This window comes from Anoplophora glabripennis, unplaced genomic scaffold, assembly GCF_000390285.2.
Source record: "Anoplophora glabripennis isolate ALB-LARVAE unplaced genomic scaffold, Agla_2.0 scaffold104, whole genome shotgun sequence".
In the NCBI taxonomy this organism is placed as follows: Eukaryota; Metazoa; Arthropoda; class Insecta; order Coleoptera; family Cerambycidae; genus Anoplophora; species Anoplophora glabripennis.
This window is the reverse complement of record NW_019416210.1, coordinates 1,163,948-1,189,040: the sequence shown is the minus strand read 5'-3', so window position 1 is coordinate 1,189,040 and position 25,093 is coordinate 1,163,948. Positions and strand designations below refer to the sequence as shown.

General features: G+C 30.7%; 1 protein-coding gene across 1 annotated transcript in view; it reads right to left on the bottom strand.

The window, feature by feature from the left end:
* LOC108904819 (peroxisomal hydratase-dehydrogenase-epimerase-like) overlaps positions 1 to 24,049 on the bottom strand; it is a 28,436-nt gene extending 4,387 nt beyond the window's left edge. Inside the window, exons 1-11 of the mRNA XM_018707495.2 lie at positions 23,973 to 24,049; positions 20,711 to 20,860; positions 20,188 to 20,314; positions 17,671 to 17,777; positions 17,186 to 17,520; positions 12,208 to 12,336; positions 10,462 to 10,602; positions 7,403 to 7,532; positions 7,220 to 7,346; positions 6,916 to 7,019; positions 907 to 1,241 (exon numbers count right to left, since the gene is read on the bottom strand). Coding sequence (XP_018563011.2) covers positions 907 to 1,241; positions 6,916 to 7,019; positions 7,220 to 7,346; positions 7,403 to 7,532; positions 10,462 to 10,602; positions 12,208 to 12,336; positions 17,186 to 17,520; positions 17,671 to 17,777; positions 20,188 to 20,314; positions 20,711 to 20,809 — 1,634 coding nt within the window. The 5' untranslated portion in view covers positions 20,810 to 20,860; positions 23,973 to 24,049. The remainder of the gene's footprint in view (positions 1 to 906; positions 1,242 to 6,915; positions 7,020 to 7,219; positions 7,347 to 7,402; positions 7,533 to 10,461; positions 10,603 to 12,207; positions 12,337 to 17,185; positions 17,521 to 17,670; positions 17,778 to 20,187; positions 20,315 to 20,710; positions 20,861 to 23,972) is intronic.
* Positions 24,050 to 25,093: the final 1,044 nt, after the last annotated feature.

Below are 25,093 nucleotides of genomic sequence, written 5' to 3'. Positions count from 1 at the left end.
AATAAATAAAAAATTTAAATTTAAACACTCTGTATCTCCGAAACGAAGCATATTTCGATCTACGTTTATATGAACTTTTTTTCACAGAACTACTTCGGCAACCACGCCCTAAAATATTTCGCACTTGTTTACAAACATCCTGTAATAATATACTATACACGGTGTTTTTTAAGTACTTGTACAAATTTTAAAAGGTCAATCTTTGACTAATTTTGAGATAAAAGTTCATATGAACATGGGTCGGCAACGGCTTGGTTCTTGAGATCGTCCAAAAAATGTTTTGTTTCAGCAGTTATTGTGTAAACTTATTTGTAGTAGTTTTTAGTTTTAGTCTTGTAAATGATCTAAGTTTGTCACAGCGCAATGCAATCAATAACAGACACATTTTTTTGTCCACTTTAACAGGAAATGTGCTTTAAAACATCTGCAAAAAAATGTATTCTTCCCAGGATAAAAAACCTTTTTTTCTTAGTTGCTAATAAAGGTAACATATTTTTTGTTAAAATAATAAGTCGTTGTAACTGAAATATCTGAATATACCACAGAATTTTCTATCGTGAACTGTTAACATCTGCCATAGAACCAAAGTTGAACAGTCATTAGGTCTGTTCCAACATGCAATTTGCATACGATTTAATAACGTACTTGTAATAATTGAAACTCAATTGAAACAGGGTTCAAATCGTCTTTGTTTTTTTACGACAGAACTTTAAGCCCTTAGGGAAACACAAATTGGAATCCAAAATGTCATAGAAATTATATTTTCTCTAAGAGATTTTGTTAGTTAAATTGTTAAATAGGAAATAGTACAAATATAAGATCACGCGCGAATATAAACAAGACAACAAAAGTTAGAACAAACCTACAGACTTCCGCTTAAAAAAAATTAGTTCAAAATGAAATTACCCTTGCGGTGGCAACGACGCGAGACTCTTAGCGGCCTCCTTGTCCAATTTGTCGAAAGTCGGCAACGTCGCTTTGCCCGCATTCTTTATGATCTCTGTGTCCGTGACACCGGGACACACCGCCATAACTTTCACCTTGCTCAAGTTGTGGAAATATTCGGAACCCATGGATTTGGTGAATCCGATGACGAACCACTTGGTGCCGCTGTACACCGGCATGCTGAAGAGCGGCTGCAGGCCCAGAATCGAGGACACGTTGATAATGTATCCACCTCTGCCTCCTTTGTGGGCGCCCATATGTTGGAAGCCCAGTATAGTTCCCAGGACGAGTCCAGTCTGTCAAAAAAAATAGAAATGTTAGGAAAGTTTTCCGTAGAGCATTACACAGTACGACTTTCTGAGAACCAAGTCATTCCTGCGACATTCTCATTAACAAAACACAACAAATAAGATAGAAATAGATAAATAAATAACAAAGAATAGGATAACTTTTGCTTAACAATTTTTTTTATGTTATTCAAAATATGTATATTAAGTCGCTCTACACTTCTGATAATTCAATAATTGATCACAAGAAAACAACAATTCTTGGGGTGTACGAGGATGATAAATTAACTAAATGTGTGATCTCCAGATATTTCCAATGCACGTTCTCTAATTGAATATTGTGAATATTATAAATGGGAAGCAATCAATAAATATTCTAGTTTTTAGCACACAAATACTGTATCTTTAGAATTACTCAAAATAAGACTAATAAGGAGTATGTTCATCAAACGAAATGTCTATCAATCAAACTGTATACTGCAGATGTGTGTAACTGTGATTGTGAATTCTAAATAGTCCAGGCGGTACTTGTTTCGTGTTGGGTAAAACGCATATGATCGGAGATTTTTGCTTTAACGGCTTTTAAATAACATCAGAAATGATAATATTTCTATGCAAATAAAAAAAAACGTGGGCTTAATTGTTATTGCAACTAAGTATAAAAAAATTGCAAAAAAAATCATTTTTTTCTTGGATTTCTCGTCGACAACTTAGCAACTATTCGTTTTAGACAAATATGGAAGCGGAAAAAAGTTTTGCAATTAAATTTTGATCAAGATAGAGTTAGTTGCAATTCGAAAAAATAATTATTGTTGTTGCAAAAATCGGAAAAATCATTTAAAAAATTGCAAAAAATGCTAGTTTATTTGTAAATTTTTTTCAGACACTTGAATAATACCTAGGATCTTCATACTTTTTCCAATTAAACTTCTTAGTGCATAGAATCATCACACCAAATTTCATCCAATTCGGTTCGATAGTTTTTACATAATAATTGTTTAATTTTTTTTATTTTTTTTAAATTAAAAAATTTTCAAAATCAAATTTCTAAAAATCTAAAGCCTTTGAATACTTGAAAATTTCACCACAAAAAGAAGAGCTCTCAAGCTTTAAAATGCTTTTTGAAAAATTCAAATCGGACGATTAGGTGAGCCGTGGTGATTGTTTAAACATTTTCGCAATTTTCACGCTTATAAACAATTGCAATAATTTAATGTTTTTTTAAATTTTTTTTTAATTTTAAAATATGGTTTGAAAGTACTCGGAAAGACGAGTATTTAAAAAAAAACTGATGATCCGCCCATTATTTTCGGAGTTATAGCCCGTTAAAGTTAACCCTTATTTACAGCAAAACTATAAGGGTATAAGGGCTGTTTTTTGAACTAATAGGTTTGTCATTCCGAGTACTTTCCAGATATAAATTTTCAAAATTTGCAATCACGGGCGTCCCATTTAAAATGTCACTCAAAGATATTCAAGACCGCGTGAAATCAATGAGGTATCAGTGGTGGGGGGAGCAAACACACAGCTACTCCGATCTGAATTCTCGAGTTCAAAACTGCGACACTCGGAAAAATTTCACTTATCTCAGCGTCTAATGGACCAATTTCGATGATTTTTTTTTAAATCGATGTCTCGCAACTAAAAAATTCAATTATCATATTTTCAACTACATTTTATTATTAATTATTGGACTTTTGACATGCCGATAAACAGTTACTTTAAAAAATGATTAATTTATTATGTTTATTTATTTACTATGTTAATATTCACGACCAAAATTTTTGCATGTTGCACCAGGTAATACTAGTAAGTTTGTTTAAATATTATAAAATTGTTTAAACAATAATTATTTAAATAAACAACTGAAAATTGGTATTAATTTTTAGTTGTACGATAAATTTCTAAAAATCTTTCAAAAAAAATAAATTGTGAATAATTATAATTTTAATTTTTTCGTTTACTTTTAAAATATTTATCTAAAATTTATTTTTTATTTATAAAAAAAAGTATAAGAATCTTTTGGAAACTTAATTAATACCAACAACATGGTGCAACATGCAAAAATTTTGGTCGTGAAAATTAACATAGTAAATAAATAAACATAATAAATTAATCATTTTTTAAAGTAACTGTTTATCGGCATGTCAAAAGTCCAATAATTAATAATAAAATGTAGTTGAAAATATGATAATTGAATTTTTTAGTTGCGAGACATCGATTTAAAAAAAAATCATCGAAATTGGTCCATTAGACGCTGAGATAAGTGAAATTTTTCCGAGTGTCGCAATTTTGAACTCGAGAATTCAGATCGGAGTAGCTGTGTGTTTGCTCCCCCCACCACTGATACCTCATTGATTTCACGCGGTCTTGAATATCTTTGAGTGACATTTTAAATGGGACGCCCGTGATTGCAAATTTTGAAAATTTATATCTGGAAAGTACTCGGAATAACAAACCTATTGGTTCAAAAAACAGCCCTTATAGTTTTGCTGTAAATAAGGGTTAACTTTAACGGGCTATAACTCCGAAAATAATGGGCGGATCATCAGGTTTTTTTTTAAATACTCGCCTTTCCGAGTACTTTCAAACCATATTTTAAAATAAAAAAAAATTTGAAAAAACATTAAATTATTGCAATTGTTTATAAGCGTGAAAATTGCGAAAATGTTTAAACAATCACCACGGCTCACCTAATCGTCCGATTTGAATTTTTCAAAAAGCATTTTAAAGCTTGAGAGCTCTTCTTTTTGTGGTGAAATTTTCAAGTATTCAAAGGCTTTAGATTTTTAGAAATTTGATTTTGAAAATTCTTTAATTTAAAAAAAATAAAAAAAATTAAACAATTATTATGTAAAAACTATCGAACCGAATTGGATGAAATTTGGTGTGATGATTCTATGCACTAAGAAGTTTAATTGGGAAAAGTATGAAGATCCTAGGTATTATTCAAGTGTCTGAAAAAAATTGACAAATAAACTAGCATTTTTTGCAATTTTTTAAATGATTTTTCCGATTTTTGCAACAACAATAATTATTTTTTCGAATTGCAACTAACTCTATCTTGATCAAAATTTAATTACAAAACTTTTTTTCCTCTTCCATTTTTGTCTAAAATGAACAATTGCTAAGTTGTCGACGAGAAATCCAAGAAAAAAATGATTTTTTTTGTTATTTTTTTATACTTTTTTGTAATAACAATTAAGCTCACGTTTTTTTTATTTGCATAGAAAAATTATCATTTCTGATGTTATTTAGAAGCCGTTAAAGCAAAAATCTCCGATCGTATGCGTTTTACCCAAGTACACCCTTTGTAAGACAGATACCGCCTGGACTAAAATGCCCGTAATCCAAATACATTGAAGTTTACTTTCATTATCTTCTTGTGTTGACGGCTTCTCAACGACAATTAAATATAGGCCAGTCAATAGTGCCATCATATAAAAGACAGTCTGTAGATATATGCTTATATGTTTCCTACTCCAATTTACTATTAATTAATAAGAGTATGTTATAAACATGTATATACAAAAAACGCATTTATTTAGTTTTTTGCTTATAAAACCTAAACTAACGAAGCAATCTAAATGCTATAAGGAGACAATTTGTAGAGAATCGAAATACGAATAAAACGAGAGGTCGATCGATCCGATCGGATAATTAGAAACAAAGAAAACCGACCTTCCCCCACTACTCGAGAGTACGCGCGGTCGGGCGTTTTTGAGCATGTTTGGGGGAATTTTTCACCTATTTCACACCATTCTATCGGAAAATTAGAATATATGTTTTGTAGTGTTATACTTTTACTTTTAAAATCTGGCTGAAAAAAATAAAATCGGACCACCTCCAACGCATCCAGAAATAGTCCACAAAAATTCAAATTGCAATTGTGCCAAAACTAATGGTCCGACAGCGCCTGATTTGTGCACACTTAAACTACATATAATTTGCTAGTTTTCTACACAGGGTCAGCTATACAACTTAAAAATGACTGAGTAACGAATTTAAAAGAAAACGCTAAATTTTCCGATTTTTCCGAATGTTCTTCGTTTCTAATTATCCGATCGGATCGATCGACCTCTCGTTTTATTTGTATTTCGATTCTCTATAAATTGTCTCTTTATAGCATTTATATTGCTTCGTTAGTTTAGGTTTTATAAGCAAAAAAACTGGAAAAAATGCGTTTTTGTTTAAAAATGTTTATAAAATATTAATTAATAGTAAATTGGAGTAAGAAACATATATGCATACATCTACACAAACTGTCTTTCATATGATGGCACAGTCCGTTTGCTACTAGTATTTTTGTCACAAACAAAACCTCTATTGATTGGTCTAATAAGGTACTTGCACCAATTAAGTTTTGAATAAATAGTTTTAGGTATACTGTGTGAAAAATAAGTTAACAGCTTCTACCGACCGAAATGAGGTCACTGTCCACATTTTATATTTTAAATTTAAGACAGCTGCAAATTATAAGGTAATATTTATATAACCACATTTATTTTCACCCATAATATATTATTTAAATTGTCTTCCTTATGCAATTCAACACATCCCTCATGAGAATATTGTAAGCACATCTTCTTCACGAACAAAACAATATTGATTTTCTTTAGTCTGCAATTTCTTATTTTATTTAATATCAAACTTCTTTGATATAACGAGCGTATTAAACTAACCTCCACATGTGGTTTTAATAGAAGCGCGTAATTTCTGGGTTAGTAACCATATAATTGGTTTAAATTTCTCAACGTCGAAAGAGATATTGTTTTCTTCTTTAAATGGAGAAATTCCGAAACTGGAGATGAGCCACCTAGTCTATAATTTGCTGTGTGTTGTGTGTTCTGGCGTTTGGATGCACTGTCTGAAGCTCCTGACCTGTGACTTTTCAGTCCTTGATTTGTAACGTCCTCATCTCGGTTGACATTATCTAATTTCTCTGTCGCAGTCTTAGCTACCACCTCCCTCTAATTGTAATTCCGGTAATTACCTAGGTTTATCAAATGCCATATACTCCGGAACTATGTCTCTGTGTTCAACATAAACTTTGTTTCAACTATAAAGGATGTTGCTCTGTGTCCCGAAATCTTGTAATATGGACCGTTCTTACAACTCATCTTTGGAATGGATATTCTTATCTTCTATTGGATATATTTCTGTTACTACATCTATTTTCTCTTGAGAGCTGTTTTACAGGGTTGGGAATAAAGAGGGTTCATCTAATGAACATTTTTGAGGTCTGGTAAATTCTCATCCTTGTTTTCTGCAATGTGCCCTCGATACATTTCCCAAACTTCTTTCATTCATTTATTTTCGTAAACATTACGCAGAATCTCGTTCGGATATCGTCTGGATTTAGTTCTACTTCCTTGATAATTTTCTGTTAAACATCATTTCATATAGCGCTTCAGTCATGTTTCCCTGGCGGAAATAAGAACAAGCAGCTTCTCGGACTTATTTTATTCAACACCAAAATACGTCAATTAACGTTTGCAGTAACTGACGCTCCGTACTTATGAAACACGTAAATTGTTTTCGGTAGGAATATTGGGTTAATTGAATATTCCAAAAGATTCTCTTTGAAATGGCGCTGTTTTGGCCTTATTAAAAAATGGTCTAGCTGGTACAGGTACCTTATGGTTAACAGTTACATAATTATTTCATTAATATTTGTACTCACCGTATTGATATTGATCACCTTATCCCACTCTGATTCAGCAACGCCAGCATTATTAACAACAATGTCGAGTTTTCCAAATTTTTCCGCGGTGCATTTAAATATTTCTAAAAATAACAAAACTCGTATGTATTTGTAACGTAGTGTGTAGTCCTTGTATTGCAACTCGTGTTCACACAAAAACGTTCCACTTTCAACAATAATTATTCAAAACTATGTAAAGGAAATTTTGACAGATTAACACAATGAGAAACAAATGCAAATTTTAAATTGATATTGAGACTTGCAACAAACAAACGCTTCTTACTTTCCATTTCCTCCTTTTTGGTGACGTCGCAAGGTTGAAACAGAGCCCTGTTTTCTCCATACTTCTCATTAAGCCTACAGGTAGCCTCTTCTAGGTCATCAACCAGAATATCCCCTAATACGACAGCCTAGAAATATTGTACGTATTACCTATTTTTTTCCCTGTATGTATAGGATTACTTACTTTTGCACCAGCTTCTAGTAGGCTGTCAGAAATGTGGTAACCAATACCGCGCGCTCCTCCAGTCACGAGTGCCACCTTACATTGGGCTGGTTTCGTATTTTCACTGTAATCTCTCTTCAGAAGTGGTGTGCTATGAAAAGCCTTATTTTAGTTTGAAAAATATTAGATTGCCCAGTAATTTTCTTAGTAAGATCAGGTCAGTATACGCGGTGCCCAGAACTGATGGCTGGCGCTAATTACAGGAAATTCATTCTCGGTTTAGCGCGTCATCAAAATTTGTTCATAATTGAATTAATTTCAATTATTTTTTAAGTTAGGTGAAACCTTCAACAACTTTCGTTAAAATAGTTATTTCGATATATCTTTCCTTTGAAAAGATACATAGCGATATTCATAACGAAACTACTGATTTTGTTAGCATTGCCGGGAAAAATAAGATACTTGCAATGATATGTGACATTACTGACTTGTTTTAATTATTTTAAGCAGGTACGGTCTTAATTTTTGAGAAAGCTCGGAAAGATTAGATTTTAGCAGTACGTCTTTATAGGAACAAAAAAATATTAATAACGAATATAAGCATCATTGGTTTTATAAACTTTGGTATCAGAGAAATCGGAGTAAGGGCTGATCGACGGCGTCAGATCTGACAAATTACGCTTTTATTAATCTTCAAGTAACAAATTACCTCTTAGATCAGGGCGGATCTGTTTTGAGGTGGATGTGAGAGGGCGGAAGCAATTTTTTTCTGGATTACCTTCAACACAACTCACATAATAAAAGTGTAGATCTCTAGATCTGGGCGAGGTCCGGAACATTTTCAAAATTGCAAAAATTGTTTAAATTTTTTTTTAAAATATCTACGTGGGATTTTTCGACAGATCCGCCCTGGTCTATGTAAGGAGATATCGAAAAATGGATTTAATGAAAGAAAAATATTGAGAAAATTAAGAACCTTCGTATGATGTAGAGATACATGTGTGAAATTGTGGGCGAAATTTTCATGACGTCGCAATATACCAAGATGGAATTTAAAGTCAAATATCCCGTCTTTCTGTAACTGTAACCAACAATATTTTTGATGGAATCAAACATTCGTAAAAAGTTTTTCCCTTGAAACTTCTTGGTCTTAGTTCCAACCTGCTTCACCCCGTAACTTTTTTATAAATGAAAATAATTTGAATTGTATGCCATATTGTGAATTAATTAAAGATTTTAAAGCAAGTGATAACTTCCTTGTTTATTACTTTAGCTGGTACCTTTTTTTGAGCCATAGAGCTTCAATGGTGATAATGACGTGCTTGTCAACGCAACAAACAGTTTATTTGCAGGGATGTTTTGAATGTAATTTATTACGCAGTAGTATCAATTGCAAAAAATAAACAATTTCGTCAAAAACTGATAAGAATATCAACATAATTATGTTCCTTCAAATTTTAAGTTTTGGTTTTTAAGAATCAAATAAACAATTTCTGTAGAATAATTAGGCTCAAAAGGTTCGATTGGTTCAAATCTGGAAAACATATAGGCCATACGATAGGATGATCTATATGAATATTGTTCATCTAGTCACTGAAGTTGAAACTGTAATTCCTCTTTTGGATCCCCATCACCCAAAATTACTTACTGTAATAAACAAAGTCTAAGAACTCAGATTAGGGCATACAATTAGTTATGTACAACGATATAACTGTCACAGGGTGAAACATTTCGAAATTTCTTATATCTACACTACTGAATTATTTTTTAGTCGAAATACTTTATCAAAACATGCAGTCAAGTCGACTAATTTAATTTTTTTAACTCCTGTAACTGCTGAATCGTTAATAATTAGATAAAAGTTTATACCTATGCAAACTTGCAGTCTATCTTATCCTGATTTTTTTTTAACTACACTGTGAATCACCTTGTACCTATATAAAATTATTAAAACAAATAACAAATGATATCTACTGAAATTGTTCAGGTACCAAAGTGAAAATCTCGTTGCTATATTAAAATATTGAATATTTAATTGTTAAATAATTTTATATTTATAAAAGGTGTTTCAAAACATGTATCGGAAATGAAGGGCGTGATTCTTTGGCTTATTCTAAGAAAAAAAGTTCTTATTAACATGGATCCGCAAACTCACCGTTTTCGAGATATAGGGTGTCAAAGAAATATATACAGTGTAGGAAAGTACCGATGGTCTATCAGAAGTTACGTGAGAGCGATAAAGTAAGCCATAGAAATCCATGTGATAGACAAGGATGGCTATAATGAAGGCGTCTAATAGTCAACGCCCATTTCGCCCTTCCACAAATAAGAAGTGGATCTTATTTTGTGGAAGGGCGAAACGGGCGGTGATTATGAGAGGCCTTCATTATAGCCATCCTTCTCTATCGCATGGATTTCTATGGCTTACTTTATCGCTCTCACGTAACTTCAGACAGACCATCGGTACTTTCCTACCCTGTATTTTTTTCAGTTTTTTGACGATAATTCCGTTTGAGACACCGTATTCAAATTTTGTACGCGTATGTCATTAATATTAGCTACTTTTGAGCGCTAATTTAATTCTTATGCATATGACAGTGGCGGAGATTTTAAGATTACGTGAGGTTCTTTTGCCCTCAATTTTTACGACTCTGGGAAAATTGGTATTTTGAAGGCATATTCTATGTGGCCAACATAAAAAGGTACTCATCATCATTTTCAAGTTTCATTTATCTCGGAAACGGTTCACGTTAGAGCTTTTGATGATTAGTACCTTTTTGTGTAGAAAACATTGGCGTTTTAAAATATGCTTAGAGCTCAAAAGTATCTAATATTAATGATAATACGTCTATAAAATTTAAGTTCTGTGTCTCAAACGGTTCCTGAATTATCGTAAAAAAAAACAAAAAAAAATATTTTTTTTGACACCCTATATCTTGCGGACCCATGACTTTTTTTCTTAGAATGAGCCAAAGAATTACATCCTTCATTTTCCGACATGTTTTGAAACACCCTGTATAGTAATGTTTGCCTTAAATCTTCAGTCGTAGAAAGAAAAGTTAAAGTAAGGAAAAATTTACCTGGTACATACTGCTGCATTTGAAAAGCACCTGTAGACACTGGCGGCAAATTCATTGGCACGCCTAAAATTTGTGGATAAAGCCATTTCACAAAAATTTTTAGATATTACATTAACAATTTTGAATTTTATGTCAGCGTTGACAAATTTTTGTTGAAATCGTGATTTTCATTTACATAATTTGTTTCACTAGTAAACTTGATTTAAATATGTGGTTGTGACAATCTTTTGACATGACAGTTATCTGACGTGGCGATTTTCTCACAAAATTTTTATACTCTGCAAAAAATTATCAATACGAATTTTAAGATTTTAAAAGACTTGTACTCATCAGAATGATAGGTGATATATGATAAAATATATACAATTTCTCAACAAATTTTATTAAATAAAACCATTATTTGAAACAGTATCAACGTAGCAAAATTAATACATATATAAAAAGTATATATACCTCTTTGTTGAACATTGATACAAACTTGTGTGTAATATGCATTTTTATACTTCTTTAAATATAAAAATAGATTGCTACAAATCTACCCCTATGTCAGAACATACAAAGCAAAATTTCACAGAAAAATTACTTTGACCAATTACTCCAGTCGGCAGAGGCCGAAAAGTTACTGTTGGTGACATTTTCTTGATAACTCGGAAATAACTACACAGGAATACTTTAAATGAGGAGTACAATAACAGGCTAATTTGCTGACAAAGTATCTTATCAGGAAAAAAAGTTATTAACAATTTAATCGCGAAAAAATTTTCTTTAGTAGTTTTCTTTAAATAACTCAGCGGGATGACTTTGTACGAAAAAATGATAAGTTAAAGGTTTACCCCACACGTACGATTTTGTTTTATGTTGATATGTTGAATAATGTACGACTATGGCTAACAGGCGCAAAATGTTAAGTAGCTTAGGATCTAAACGATGAAAATAAATATTTTTTTAAATTGTAGGTAATTATGCTGGCTAATCTACCGTAATGGAATATTTTATAAATATACATAAATATACGTCCAAAAATTAAAAAAACGGTGACGTATAAAACTAGGGTGACGTATAAAACCTTACCAAAACTGCAAAAATGAAGATACTTGAATTTTGCAAATTGCTTTTGGTTTCTGCATATTTACACTATGTGTGTACCAAATTTCAAGTGTCAGCAAAGCTTCGAACAAATTTGGCAAAGTTTCGAGTTTCAGATGCCGATGAATGTATAACACCTTATAGAACAAAAAGTTTTGCTCTCCTGATTTTCGGCTTTAGCGTCATTATTGTATATATATTGAACTATAGTTTTCGAAAGTTTTATCACTTTTTGTTTATAATTGACATTTTTACAGCAACTTAAAAAAATTGACGTTTTATACCGTTTTTTCAATCTCACGGCTTTGTTATTGCAAATTTCGTAATCGGACCACCGCCATTTTGTAGCTATTTTTATTACGAACAAAATCATGTCCTAAGCATTTTTTCGTACAAAGTCATCCCGCTGAGTTATGTAAAGAAAACTACTAAAAAAAATTTTTTTCACGATTAAATTCTTAATAACTTTTTTTCCTGAAAAAATACTTTGTCAGCAAATTAGTCTGTTATTGTACTCATCATTTAAAGTAGACCTGTGTAGTTATTTCCGGGTTATCAAGGCTTGACACACGCTGAAGCTCTACCAACTGGACTAAATATCAAACAGGCAGATCATAAGTACATAAATAATTTAAAAATTTAGGGTGGTACATAGTTCACTTTTTGCGGAGGGTTTGTCTTTCTGGAATTGCCACTTCATATATTGGTTCTCCACCTTCTGATACCCAAACACTGCCGTTTTCGCCCTTAGTAATCAGGGTGATTAGGCCCTTTGCAACATTTTCTGGCCTGAAAAGAAGAGCAGTGTATAATATATGTTCAATTAAACAATGAATGATTAACTAATTATATTATCACTTCTAGTATGGATAAGTTCAGAAAATAACCGCCATTATTCCATGGCTAGAAATTGGCCTCAATGATTTGGGATCGAGGGGGATTATCCCTCTTTATCCTGCCTCATCTCGTGTAGGCCTGGACAGCCTTCGTAGGTGGGCCCCATCCGTCGTCTACCCCGACCGCAAATGCGGCCGGTGTAGGCGCTTTGTGGGACCTCCTTTTGTCCTGGCTGGGCCCCGCCGGCTAGGGCCCTTGAAAATAACCGAACTTTTTTAATAACACGCTAATGTAGATATTTAGTGGTAAGCGGTTGGCAGCATTGCATTCCGTCTAACTTCCTCTGTAACCACATGTTCTTGAATTGTTGATATCTCATTTAGTTTTCGTGACATTGTTATTTGAGTCAACGTGTTTAAGTGTTAGTGACTATTTTTGAAATGCGCGATTTTATGGAACAATGATGCAGCGTAAAACTTGGAAAAACTTTCACGGCAACGTTTCAATTTTTGAAACAAGGTTACGGAGATGATGCTTTGGGTTGTACGTTGTTGCGAATGGTTTTCACGATTTGTAAGTGGTCGTCAGTCAGACTACCTGTAAATTTGAGATCTTAATATTAACAAACAAAGGCCACAATGATTTTTTGAAAAAAAAAAATCTCAGCTCCAGAGCATCGTAGAGCAATGAGTAAAAGCTCAAAATTTGCATAAAAATCGTAGGAATTAAATAATCGATGTGAAAATTTTATGTGAAAAAAATTTACCACTTAACTTTAACTTTAATATTAAAAAGGCTTGATTTTCAACTTAATGTTTAAACAATTTACAGTTCAATAAACAACTTTTCCTTTATTGTACGTTGTAGTACAATAATTCTTCACGAGTGAAATAAGTCTCTAAGAAAACTAATAAATATTTTGATCTAAATTTTAAACCACTTATTAAGTATACATTGAACTACAAAAAAGTTATAGTACGATTTTTTAGAAGCAAAACTAATTGAGTTATATAAAATTGAAGAAAACACTAAAATTGGCTGTTTTTTGAGTTTTGCAAGAAAACTAATTAACGAATTTTGATCCAGCTCATTTTGTAGATATTTTTAATATTTTTTCAATACCTATAAAAAGTATTAAACTTTTTTTCAGTAGCAGCAACTTTGAAAAGTTGAACACAAAAAACCGGTTTGTCGAGTTTTCTTTGATTGAAACAATATTCTGCAACAGGCTACTGGTCTCAAACTATTGTCCTACTAATATCCTGACACCCTTCCGAAAATTTTTGATTAATAATATACTCTCTTTTAATTAGTCCCCAAAACAGTACTTTTAAAATCTAATCCAATGGGAGTCAATTCATCAGTTTTGTGCCAAAAATCAAATTACTGTCCTCCTTCACCCTCCTTACTTGCCAAACCTGGCTCCAAAGAAAGACCAATAATGTATAAAATTAATAATAAACTCAAACTTAAAAAAAAATTCGGTTATTTTCTGAACAGACATCGTATGGTATATGATTAAATGTACATATTGATTTTTATGTTTAAACAAGAGATATTTTTTTCAAGTTGTATATTTTTGAGAATTTTTATTTAGGTCTTTGAAAAATTTGAACTCTGTTCACCAAAGCGAGATTTAAAAATGATTTGAATTTGTGACACTTCCCGATAACACAAATCTTGCATTTTTTTTTTGTAAACATAATTAAATAATAATTCTTAGAACAATATCTAAATCTAAACAATTTTTATCAAAGAATGCCGGAATTTCTTGATTTGGCAAATCAAAGGTTCCATGATAATTTCTTATTATCATTGTATTTAGATTTTTATTTTGTAAATAACCGACTGATATAACTGACACACTGGCTGATATAAATATGTATACTGTATCTCTAATTCTGGGGCTACACTTAGAGTAGTTTCAAAATCTCATGAGCCGCGAAATGCGCGAAAGGCATATTCGCATAATTCTTCTAATAAGCACGTTGTGAAAACATTGACTCATAATTAGATCACGTGTCTTATTACAACCAGAAATGAACTAAGGCGCTCGGGCATCAATAAAATCAACTGGCGAACGTTCGTTATATATATTTGTATTGCTTAAATTAAAATAATAAAGAATAGGGCATTTTATTATGATATTTGTAATTTTGTAATCGGATCAAAGGCTTGTTTACGCTACCAGAGCTCGAGATAGACTGTGAATAATAGATGTAATGTTTTTAGGACGTAGAATAATTTAGGCGACGGTCGGAATTATGTTACTGCGCATATGAATGTCAAAGCTCATAAAATTTTGAAGCAACTCTACGTCTATTGCCGTTAATTATCGCCCTATCTTGCATTAAACGTAGCTGTAACCACGACTTTATAATTAAGCCGCTAATTTATCCATTGTCATTAATAATAGCATGCTTCGAGCATGGTTTAATGCGGTTAATGCAAAAATGGAGTGATCTAACGAAAAAATGATATAGTTCTTAGAACTGTTTCAAACGGATCCTAGACAAAAAACATAAACTAATAATTGACGCTCATATAATACAATTGTAAAGCTTCCTCAATCTCGTTAACACGTTAACGTAAGTGTGGCTCCAGCATAAGAGACTACATATTTTTTAAATAATGTTAATAATTGATCTTCTTACAGAAAATACTACATTTTAAAATAATTTCTAGTAGAAAAACGTATGGATTTACTGTACCGTATTATGCGTTGGATACGTAACGCCAATTTTTTTTCTGTGCAATATTGTCCAAATCAACTCGAAGATTGTACTTTGATCCTTTTCTGAATTATTTTTAATTCGTTTTTGCTCTTTTATAAAATTGTTAAATTTATAAAAGTATGTGTTTTCTACGGGCATTTAAATATTTTATTACTATTACTAATATACAGGGTGTTAACTAAGTACATAGGTAAACTTTAAGGGGTGATTCTTTGAGTGATTTTAAGGTAAAAATATTTTATAAACATGGATCCGCAAATCGATACTTTCCGAGAAGTCAAAACTTAGGTTAATGATTAATGGTAAAAATTCGCTGAATTCGGATATCCCTAAATACGTTTACTAGTGGCGAAAACCCTAGAAATTCGACGACATGGTTTCACAATAATTTCAAATAATAGCTGCTCCTTAAGGTGTTCATTTTCAATTTATTATTTTTTTTTCAACTTTCATTAACCAAGCACTTCATTACAATTTACAACTTTAGTACTACTCGTTTCTCAAAAAGTTCATATGATTATACTTTTTTTTTGAGAAACGAGTAGTTCTGGATTTATGTTATATCCTATTGTATCCTAATCCAGTGGATTTTTATCTTTAATTTTAGGTAAATCGTTAGTCTAAGTCTCATGAAATATTCTCAGAGATATTTTACAAATCAAGTTTTTTATATTTCATCAACCTGTCTCGAAAATCACTGATTTATGGTCCCTTGTTTATATGGGTATAAACTTTGTTTCTTTAAAATCACTCAAAGCACAGCACCTTTGTCCGCGTACTTAATTAACATCCTGGATTGTATTTCAAACATTATGTGCAAAGCATAAAGATATAGAGGTATATAAAAAGTACTTAAATAGTGTGTTTGTTAGTTTAATATTGGATCAAATGTACTTGTACTTAAAGCGAGTTTTCTCTGGTCTTTAAATAAAAGTTCTAAAGTTCTCCTCTCATTTTTTTCAAGATAATTTAAATCCGTTTTTTGTAGTAAATCAATAAAAACTTGCAGCAGTGAACAGAATTTGCACTTTTAATTATCTTCTTAATTAAAGCAAATAAAATTGAGACGAGCAGTGGTAAATGAAAGGAGGAAAATACCTACTGCTAAAACGTGGAGCTTTAATAATTTGCGAGTTAAAATTTCTAATGTATAGAACCATCTCATTAACATAGGATAATGAATATTCTATCGGCAAACTGCTGCAGGTGATTCTCTTATAAAGAAATAAGTTAATATAAAGGTATGTGCAAAGATGTTTCGTTTTTGAAATACAGGGTTCTACTATTCATCAAAATTTAACTTAAAGCGTAACACATATACCTAATATATCATTGTAAAAAATCTATCTACCAAGTAACTTGTAAACAAACGAAAATAAGTGAAAAAATCAAAGAATTTACGTGTGTCGTATAAATCTTTTTTATTCTTGCACAGGAATCACCTATATTATTTTGTTGGTGAAATATTTTGAAGTACCTATATGTATATTGACTATGTTAAAATTTTCAAAAAACTAAATATATCCCTAAAGAAAAGAGCCTTGCCATGTAAATATTATTTTTTTAGATGATAATTACATGTTACTTAAAATCGCATATTAACAGAAAATTCTTATAATTTTTTTTTTTGTGAAACCATTTGAAGCTTTTTCCGACATAAGTGTGTAAATGTAATATTTTTCAATTCTTAAAAAATTAACAATAATCAAAACTGTTAAAGTTTATTGAGAACTTCTGGAAGTAAATAGTTGTGGTCACAGATGGTTGTGGTCTCCTTTTTTGTCTCAATTTTCACAGTGATCAAATAATTGATAATTAAATTTGTTAATGTCATCAATTCTACTGTACGTCTTTATCAACTGTGATTTGGGTAAACACTTGTAAACAGAACCAACCAAACTGTCGATAGGCTCAGCGGTCCCAAACCGTTTTTTTTTCAGATTGTTGTGATAGATTAAAAAAAATTACCTGTTGGTTCGTGGAAGCTTTAAGACTGAAATAATCCAGGGAAAATTCTTCCCAAGCTATGACAGACGACACCATGAAAGAAAATTAAAGGTACTTACGGTTGTTTTGGTAGGGATCCTAGTTCTTCAGCTAAAACTCTTCCAAGGTCTGGATAACCCTGAAGAGCGAATTTTCCAGCCTCTGAAATCAGTGGAGTATCTGTAACACCAGGACACATAGTTCCAAATTTGATTCCAGTCAGGTTGTAATAGTAAGGGGTTCCAAACGATCTGTCCAATCCAACAACGAAGTGTTTCGTTCCGACGTAAATTGGACATCCTGCCAGTTCTTGAAGACCTAGAATTGAAGCGATGTTCACTATGACTCCTCCTTTTCCTCCATTATTTTTGCCCATGTATTTGATTCCCAATAGAGATCCCTGAGCAACGGCATTCTGAAATATAATTTCATTAAAATATCATCCAACTTTTTTTACAATTTGTACTCTATATTTTACAATAACATGCTTTTTAAACTCTACTAATCTAACTAACATGATACAATGAAACTATTTATTTGGACATTACATTTAAAATTTACTTACGCAATTGATTGCTATTTCCAGCTCCCAATGGGCATCATTCATAATCCCTGCATTGTTTATCACAATATCTAAAGTGCCAAAGGTGGAGATTGCAAGTTTAAATGCAGCTGTAAGATGAAGGAGGTATTATATGTCAAGTCCCTTTGAAAACTGAATATAAGACAACACATGAGACATAAAATTAATGCATTTGTATAGGATATCCTAGTTTTAATCCATCGGACTTCGAGAGCAGATAGAACAAGAAAAAATAATGGCTTTGTCTTATTTATTTTCATATATGAACCATTCTTGAGATACGGGGTGTTAAATGTTCCCCAAAAATGCATTTACTGTGAAAATGTCTGAAATAATACAGATATTTGAACTAAACTTATGAACATATAAACTGATAGATTAAAGGTGGGATATTCTGTACACTACACAAGAAGATGTAAAATATAAATTTTAAATGAAACATTTTGTACACACATGTACAAAAGTTTATCAAGGAATGTATTTGTTCATGAACTATAAAACTATTTAAATAACAGCCGAGTTATAAATTATGTTTTGCGTATTTTTTAAATTTGATAACGCTGTATTTGCAACATAATATCTTATTTCTTACACGTTATTGTTAAAGTATTAAGCTAATTCTATTTTTATTAGTAGAGATCAAAATAAAAAAGTTCTTCACAAACAACCTATTTTGAGAAAAAGGCAGTTTATACGGAATTTTATATTCAAAATTAAGGCACACAAAATACAAAAAAATATATACAGATTACTAATAATTCAGTCAGTTACGCATCTTTCGGTTATTTATAGTAGTGTTACTGGTGAATAATTATGTAATATTTTATGTACATCATACGTGAATAATACAAGTTATAAAATGGCGGAGCAAGACGCAACTCATATTTATAGTAACTAATATCCAGACGTTTACTATACGCTAGATCATATGTTTTAGACAGCGCATTTTAGATATTGGTAGTGTTATTCCTCGCCGTGAACGAAAACAACAACTTCCTGTGTGGGGAGAAGAATAGAAGAATATATACTATTATAAATATTGTCGACGAGAATTCCGATCCCTAAGCATATCCGATAAGCATAAGAATTGGTGTATCTAAAGCAATAATATATAAAATGCTTAAATAATAATTATTGTACCTTAATTACGTTCAATGAATGAGTTGACTGTGGCAGATTTGCCTGACAGAATTTCTGTATGTGGTTCTTGGAAACAAGTTGCAATAATTTTCTCGACAAGATTCTAGTTCTCTTCTTTCCAAGGAAGCGATTTTTTAATTTTCACAATAGTCATCGCTAACGAACTCAAAATTTCCTATTAATTTAGGTGATGGTCTAGCAGGAGATTAGTTAATTAGACCATATATTATTTTGAGAAGACTAACGGAGCGGCATTTTTGGACTTTTTAATTATTACGTTGACGGTTCTATTGGACGATGTTTTATGTGGCATTTACACGACATATGTGTATTGTTTCAAGGTGTTATCCAAACAGTGTATTTGGGGACCGTTAGATTGAAAGATATGGACCACGTGGATACTTATTCTAGCTGTAAAACTAATAGATATAACAAATATGTTCATGTTATTACGAATAGCGCTACGTAGTTTATTTCGATTTAATGAAAACACACATGCGTGACATATTAAATTATTTAATTAATGTTGCAAAGAGTTAACGAAATTAAATTTTTGAAACTTAGTCACTATACATTATTTAATACAATTCAGCATTTTAAAGACTGTTTCCTCGTGGTTTCCTCGTAAAAGGTAATTTGAATTAGCTTAACGCTTCCAAAATAACGTAAAAATAGAAGACTTTGTCATATGAAAATAATGATCGTACAATGTAAATCATAATATATTACTATAATTCTTAGAAATACTTCTATTATCATTATTAGCAAACATATCCACATATCTGTCTGCTATGTAATTATCTCTTCTTATATTTTGGGTAAAAGTATTTTGAATCAATGGTTAGCAATTAAGTGGTAATCACTTTGTGGTTAATTTGTTAAAATAACATAAAGCAAGTAATTTTAAACCATTTTAAACTAGATTTTATTATAATGTACAACCAATACCAACCATTATAAAAATTATTAAAAGTATTTCAAAATTGTGAGAACTACCATCATTATGAAAATATAATATTGTTATTCTGTTGATTAGGTAATGTAATAAAACTTTAATATTTTCTTTTTAAAAACTTTTCTCAAAATATGAAGAAAACTGTTCTTCAAAAAAATGGCATAATCATATTTATTTTACAGGAAAGTCAAAATGCAATTTGGTAGAGAAGTCTAACTGAAAAAAGAACAAAAAATAGTACTTGTATTTAACTAAACCATAACATATAACTAAAATAGGACTAATTCTTAATGGTTTTTATTGCAAATCTGAATCCAAAATAATAAAATAAGTCATAGAATTCATTTTAATTAAAATGTCCTATCCTAAGTCTAAAAAATTATTTAAAGGTCTCACAAACTTACCCTCGAGTTGATCAAATTTGGTAACATCAGTCTTTATGAATACTGCCTTATTTGCTCCAAATTCCGTATTAAGTGTATTTATAGCTTGATTTCCATTGTCCGCATTTAAGTCTGCGATAACAACTCCCTAAAATATAAAAATAAAAAAATAAAGCACGAGCCCTAAGAATAAATTGGTTTGGAATTGTCATCTATTTAAAAAAATATATAATGTATTAAATTTTATATATTACATAACTGAAAAATATTTAATTTGTAAATATTTTTTGCACATTTTATCTCATTTGCTTAAATCTTTATTCTGATAAAATATGAATGTAAAAAATTGTAAACAAGGTAATACGTTATGTCTAGCCATCAAACCTATTTAAGATGATAAACTTTTAGATTTTTGTAATGAAACTATTCTGTAACCGTTACAACCAGTGAGTACCTAAATGCACATAAATATTTTTTATAATTGGATACAGTAAAATTTGGAAAAATTGGGAATTGATATTAACAACTAATGAGTTCTACTCACCGCAAGTCCATTTTTCAGCAATTCTACAGAATAAGTATAACCTATACCAGCTGCCCCTCCAGTAATAAGGGCAATTTTTCCTTTGATATCGTAGGACATTGTTAAAGTTGAGTTTGTGTACCAAATTCAGTTGACACAGCTTCTAACGGACTGAAAGGCAATACCGTGGTGCTAGGTTTATATAGTTTAAGTAACGTGATAAGATAAAAATGTAACACATATTTGTTAATCTGTGGAGCAAACATAGCGGCATGTTTGTAAAACTTTTTTAATAAATCGTCAGCTAATGTTTGTAAACAATTTTTTGGACAACTTGTTTTTAAGTTGTCATATTTTAATAAATTAAATTTGTTATGTAGAGGTAAATATTTCTAATTCAGTTCTTGTAAAATTATATAATAAATATTTCGTCTAATATCTTTGAAAGTATTGAAAATTATTTTAAGACATTTGAGGGGAAAGAAATATTGCAAATTTTATACCTACTGTAACATAAACAAATCATTGGCGGAGATATTTAAAAAATGTAGTTTATTGTAATGATGTTAAATATGCTATATTTAGGAAATGGTGTGGCATTTTGGGATATATCAATGGTGTTCATTTTAATTTGTATCTCCCCTTAAAAAGTATAGGCAGAAATATATACCTGCGTTTATTAAAATTTTTTAAAATGAAGTAAATGCCTATGATATTCGATCGATTACACTGAAATTTTTTGTAATTATTTATTTGTAGGATTTTTATTCTTTTTCACCAATTTTATATTTTTGACAAATAATTATCTACTTTTTCAATACCAAACACTTCTGCATAGGCAAAAATTTCAAAGTCTCAGAAACACCCAAAAATAAATTAATGAAAAATATTTTGCTCAGATTGTATAATAAGTAACAATTAACATTTTTGAAAAGTCCATTGCTGAAAAGGCACCTTGATAATACAGTGTCCGATTTAAAACAAATAAGTGTTTTAAATAAATGTTCTACCAAATCAGTTTCTTGACTAAGATGAATTTTGCGTGCAATAAACTTTGAAAGCTTCCCTCTTCGATTTTGTACATCTTGCATTCTAAGACGCAACGAATAAATTTTACCTATTATAAATCCCCACTATTACTATTTTGGACCGGAAACTGTGGTATATATGGCATCCGTCTTTTCATAATGTTGGAACATTAAGAAAATATGGAACATGAAAAATCTTAAATATTTCACAAACTCAAAGAAATAGACCTTAATAAAATCGAAAGAAAGTTAAATTTTACATGTGATTGTTCCAAATTTAACATAACACTCCATTAAAAAAATTTATGATCCAAAACTTCGAACTTTTTCAGTTTGAAATATATAAACAGTCCAATTAAACAGGCCTTTAACACGCAGTTTTGGTCAACTTGCCTGAATTTTTAATACTATAAGTTAGTTGACAGTATTTTTTTTTACTTCAGGCCAGGGGTAAAGAAAAGTGTTTTTTGAAGATAGCGCAAAAGGGGTAAGAGTTAGGAAAAAGTTTCTTATATAAGTTATAGACTATAGAGCATATAATTTTACATAAAAATTGTCTATTGGCTTTTTCTTCTACTATAAAAATTAACAGAGTTAGGGAGGTTAGAAGTTAAGGGATGATTTGAGAAATTTCAAAATCATTGCAAGCAGAAAAATGAATGAATTTCAAAAAGTTTTTTGTTTCAATTTATTCTAAAGAAGATGAACCTTCATTTCAGAGAAATAGATATTATATATTTTTAGTTTTAATAAAAAAAGTTAAGTGGGTATTAACCATTTATATTTTTTAATAATTTAACAACATTAAAATAATCATTTTTATATCATTCGATTCATTATTTAAGACAACGAAATGTTTTGGAATTTTTTTCATCCTTGATTTTCAGGTAGATATATATTTGTTTACCTTTTGAATTGTATTTAGTTCCTTCGATATTTCCACGACAAATCTAAACAATTACATTAGCTATTGTCTGTCGTACTCATAGGTACCGAAAAGAATTGTTTTAAAATATTTAACTATGTAAGTTTATGTTAATTACAAAGAAAAATAACTTATTCAGCTGTAACAAAAATCTTACGATCGAATTTATTAAAAATAAATGAGATTAAACTGTACATGCATTTATTACAATGGAAATATAAAACTACTATAACTCATTGAAATATAAATGTGACGCATGCGCATTTACAAGGACTGTAATGTGTGCGACAAACATAATAATCTATCTTTGTCATAATCATACGAATTATCCAGGACAGTCATATTTATGTAAAATTTTGTGATCTGTAACTTTTATAAGAAACATTTTTTTCTAGTTCTTACCCAGTTTGAGTTATCTCGAATAACACTATTTTATTTTTTTTTACCCCTTATATATTACCTGAGCTGTCTGTCCTAAATGGAAAATTTTGTATGTAACTAACTGCGATTTACATTTTGCCGCAACAAACCTTAAAAACAAACTTACTACATAATTTCTGTACCACAAGAATCAATTAAATAGTTTCTTTTTAACGTTTAATAATAAAAAAGCATGGTTTACAGTTTCCCTTTCCATGCTATTACTTTTTACAGTAAGTAGTTACTAAGAGTTGTTACACATAACCTTTTTCCATTGGCAGGACTAATAAACTATCAACTTAGAAGAATTACAAACATCCCTAATTTGAACTGGCACTCTTGTTAATTCTCCCCATACTTTTCCTGTACAGGCCACAGTAAAACGGTTAAAGCCTATTAAGCTTTGTATGTGAGGTCTATTTCCCTATTCCTTAAATATTATGTGGTACAATTTGTTTTACAAACTTATTAAAAGTTTTCTTGCCTTCAAGATTAAATGGGTCAAATAAATCAATATTTTTAGGAACCTAGTTGTAGTCAAATAACTAATAAATACCTACCTGGTAGGTACTTACAGCGTTATCTAAGCAGGTAAGGTCTTTTTATGACTTCGTATACTATATATAGTACAAAGTTGGTTGTTACTTTTAAAGTAAATGCCAACTGATGCATTTGGGAAAGTATTTTGTGAATACATTTTCATATATTTAGTTCTAAGGAAAAATTGAAAATATGAATCCATTAATAAACAAATGAAATGAGAATTAGAGGATTTATAACCCGATTCTTAAACTTAGGCAACTGTATACAAACATTTAAAAAACTTACCTTTTCTTCTACATAAAATGGAACATACCTACACTTACAATTAAGTAAATAAATATGTGTACTACTGTTATGTACTACTTACCGAGTCAAATCACCGGCACCGACTAATCATTTTCAGCCTACTGCCTACTTCACTGTCTTAAGGCACCTGGGTATTCTGAAAGTTACATTGCTTTAAAATGCGCAGAACTCAATGCGCAGTGCCGCATATTCCAAACCGCCTTAAAGTCGTGTGTTTGTTTCGGTTATAACCAGAAAAATGAATGCTTCTTAGGGAAACAAAATGTGGCTACTTCATTTGATAACTACTCTTAAAGGAAATACAGCAATACAAATACAATGTATAAGAGCCAGTGGTGGTATAAAGTAGGAGCGGAAGTGATTAGTAATAACATTAGACACATTAATATTTATTTGCTTAAATCATATAAATACAAGTTAGAATACAGTGTCTAAAGATTCTTATTTACAATTAAAGTGGGATACAAATAGATATATAAAACATGTATTAAAATCCCTAAGTTTAGGTTTGTATAAGAAGCTGTTTCTACCTAACTTTCTTGCAAAATCTGAACTTTGTAAAGATAGTACCGATTGCCACCTATAAATTGAATATAACAAGATAAATTATTCATTTACCGATATTTAATTATGTTATACAAGGTGTTTCAGAAAGGCCCCCCATAAGTACAGAGGGTGATAGTACTACAAAAAATAATAATTTTTTGTCTTATGAACTATATTGTTTTCAAGATACAGAGCGAGAAAATAAAAAATTTTAAGTGGAATTTTTACGAAAATTTCCAAACGGCGCGAAATATTTTTATGAAATTTGGTATTCCGGGTTTTTTACGGATGCCAAATATGCTGGTCTAATTATTTTTTAAATATTTTATAGAGGGCGCTAGTTATGCTACATTCCTATTTCATTCTAAATTCTAATTTTTTTAAGGTTAGGTTTTTTACCATTCGAGCTCCAATTTATAATGTACAATTATATTTTTTTAAAATTATGTACTCTTGTTAGAACTTCCTAGTGTGGACGGTTTTCGAGAAAAAAGGCTTTTAATTGAACTTACAATATTACGGTGTATAAAATAAGTGACTTTTCTCAAAGCAGGCTTATGTTAAGTCTTATTGATGGATGTCTCATAAACAACGCATACATTCTTAGTAATATTTTAAACTAACCTTATATCAAAA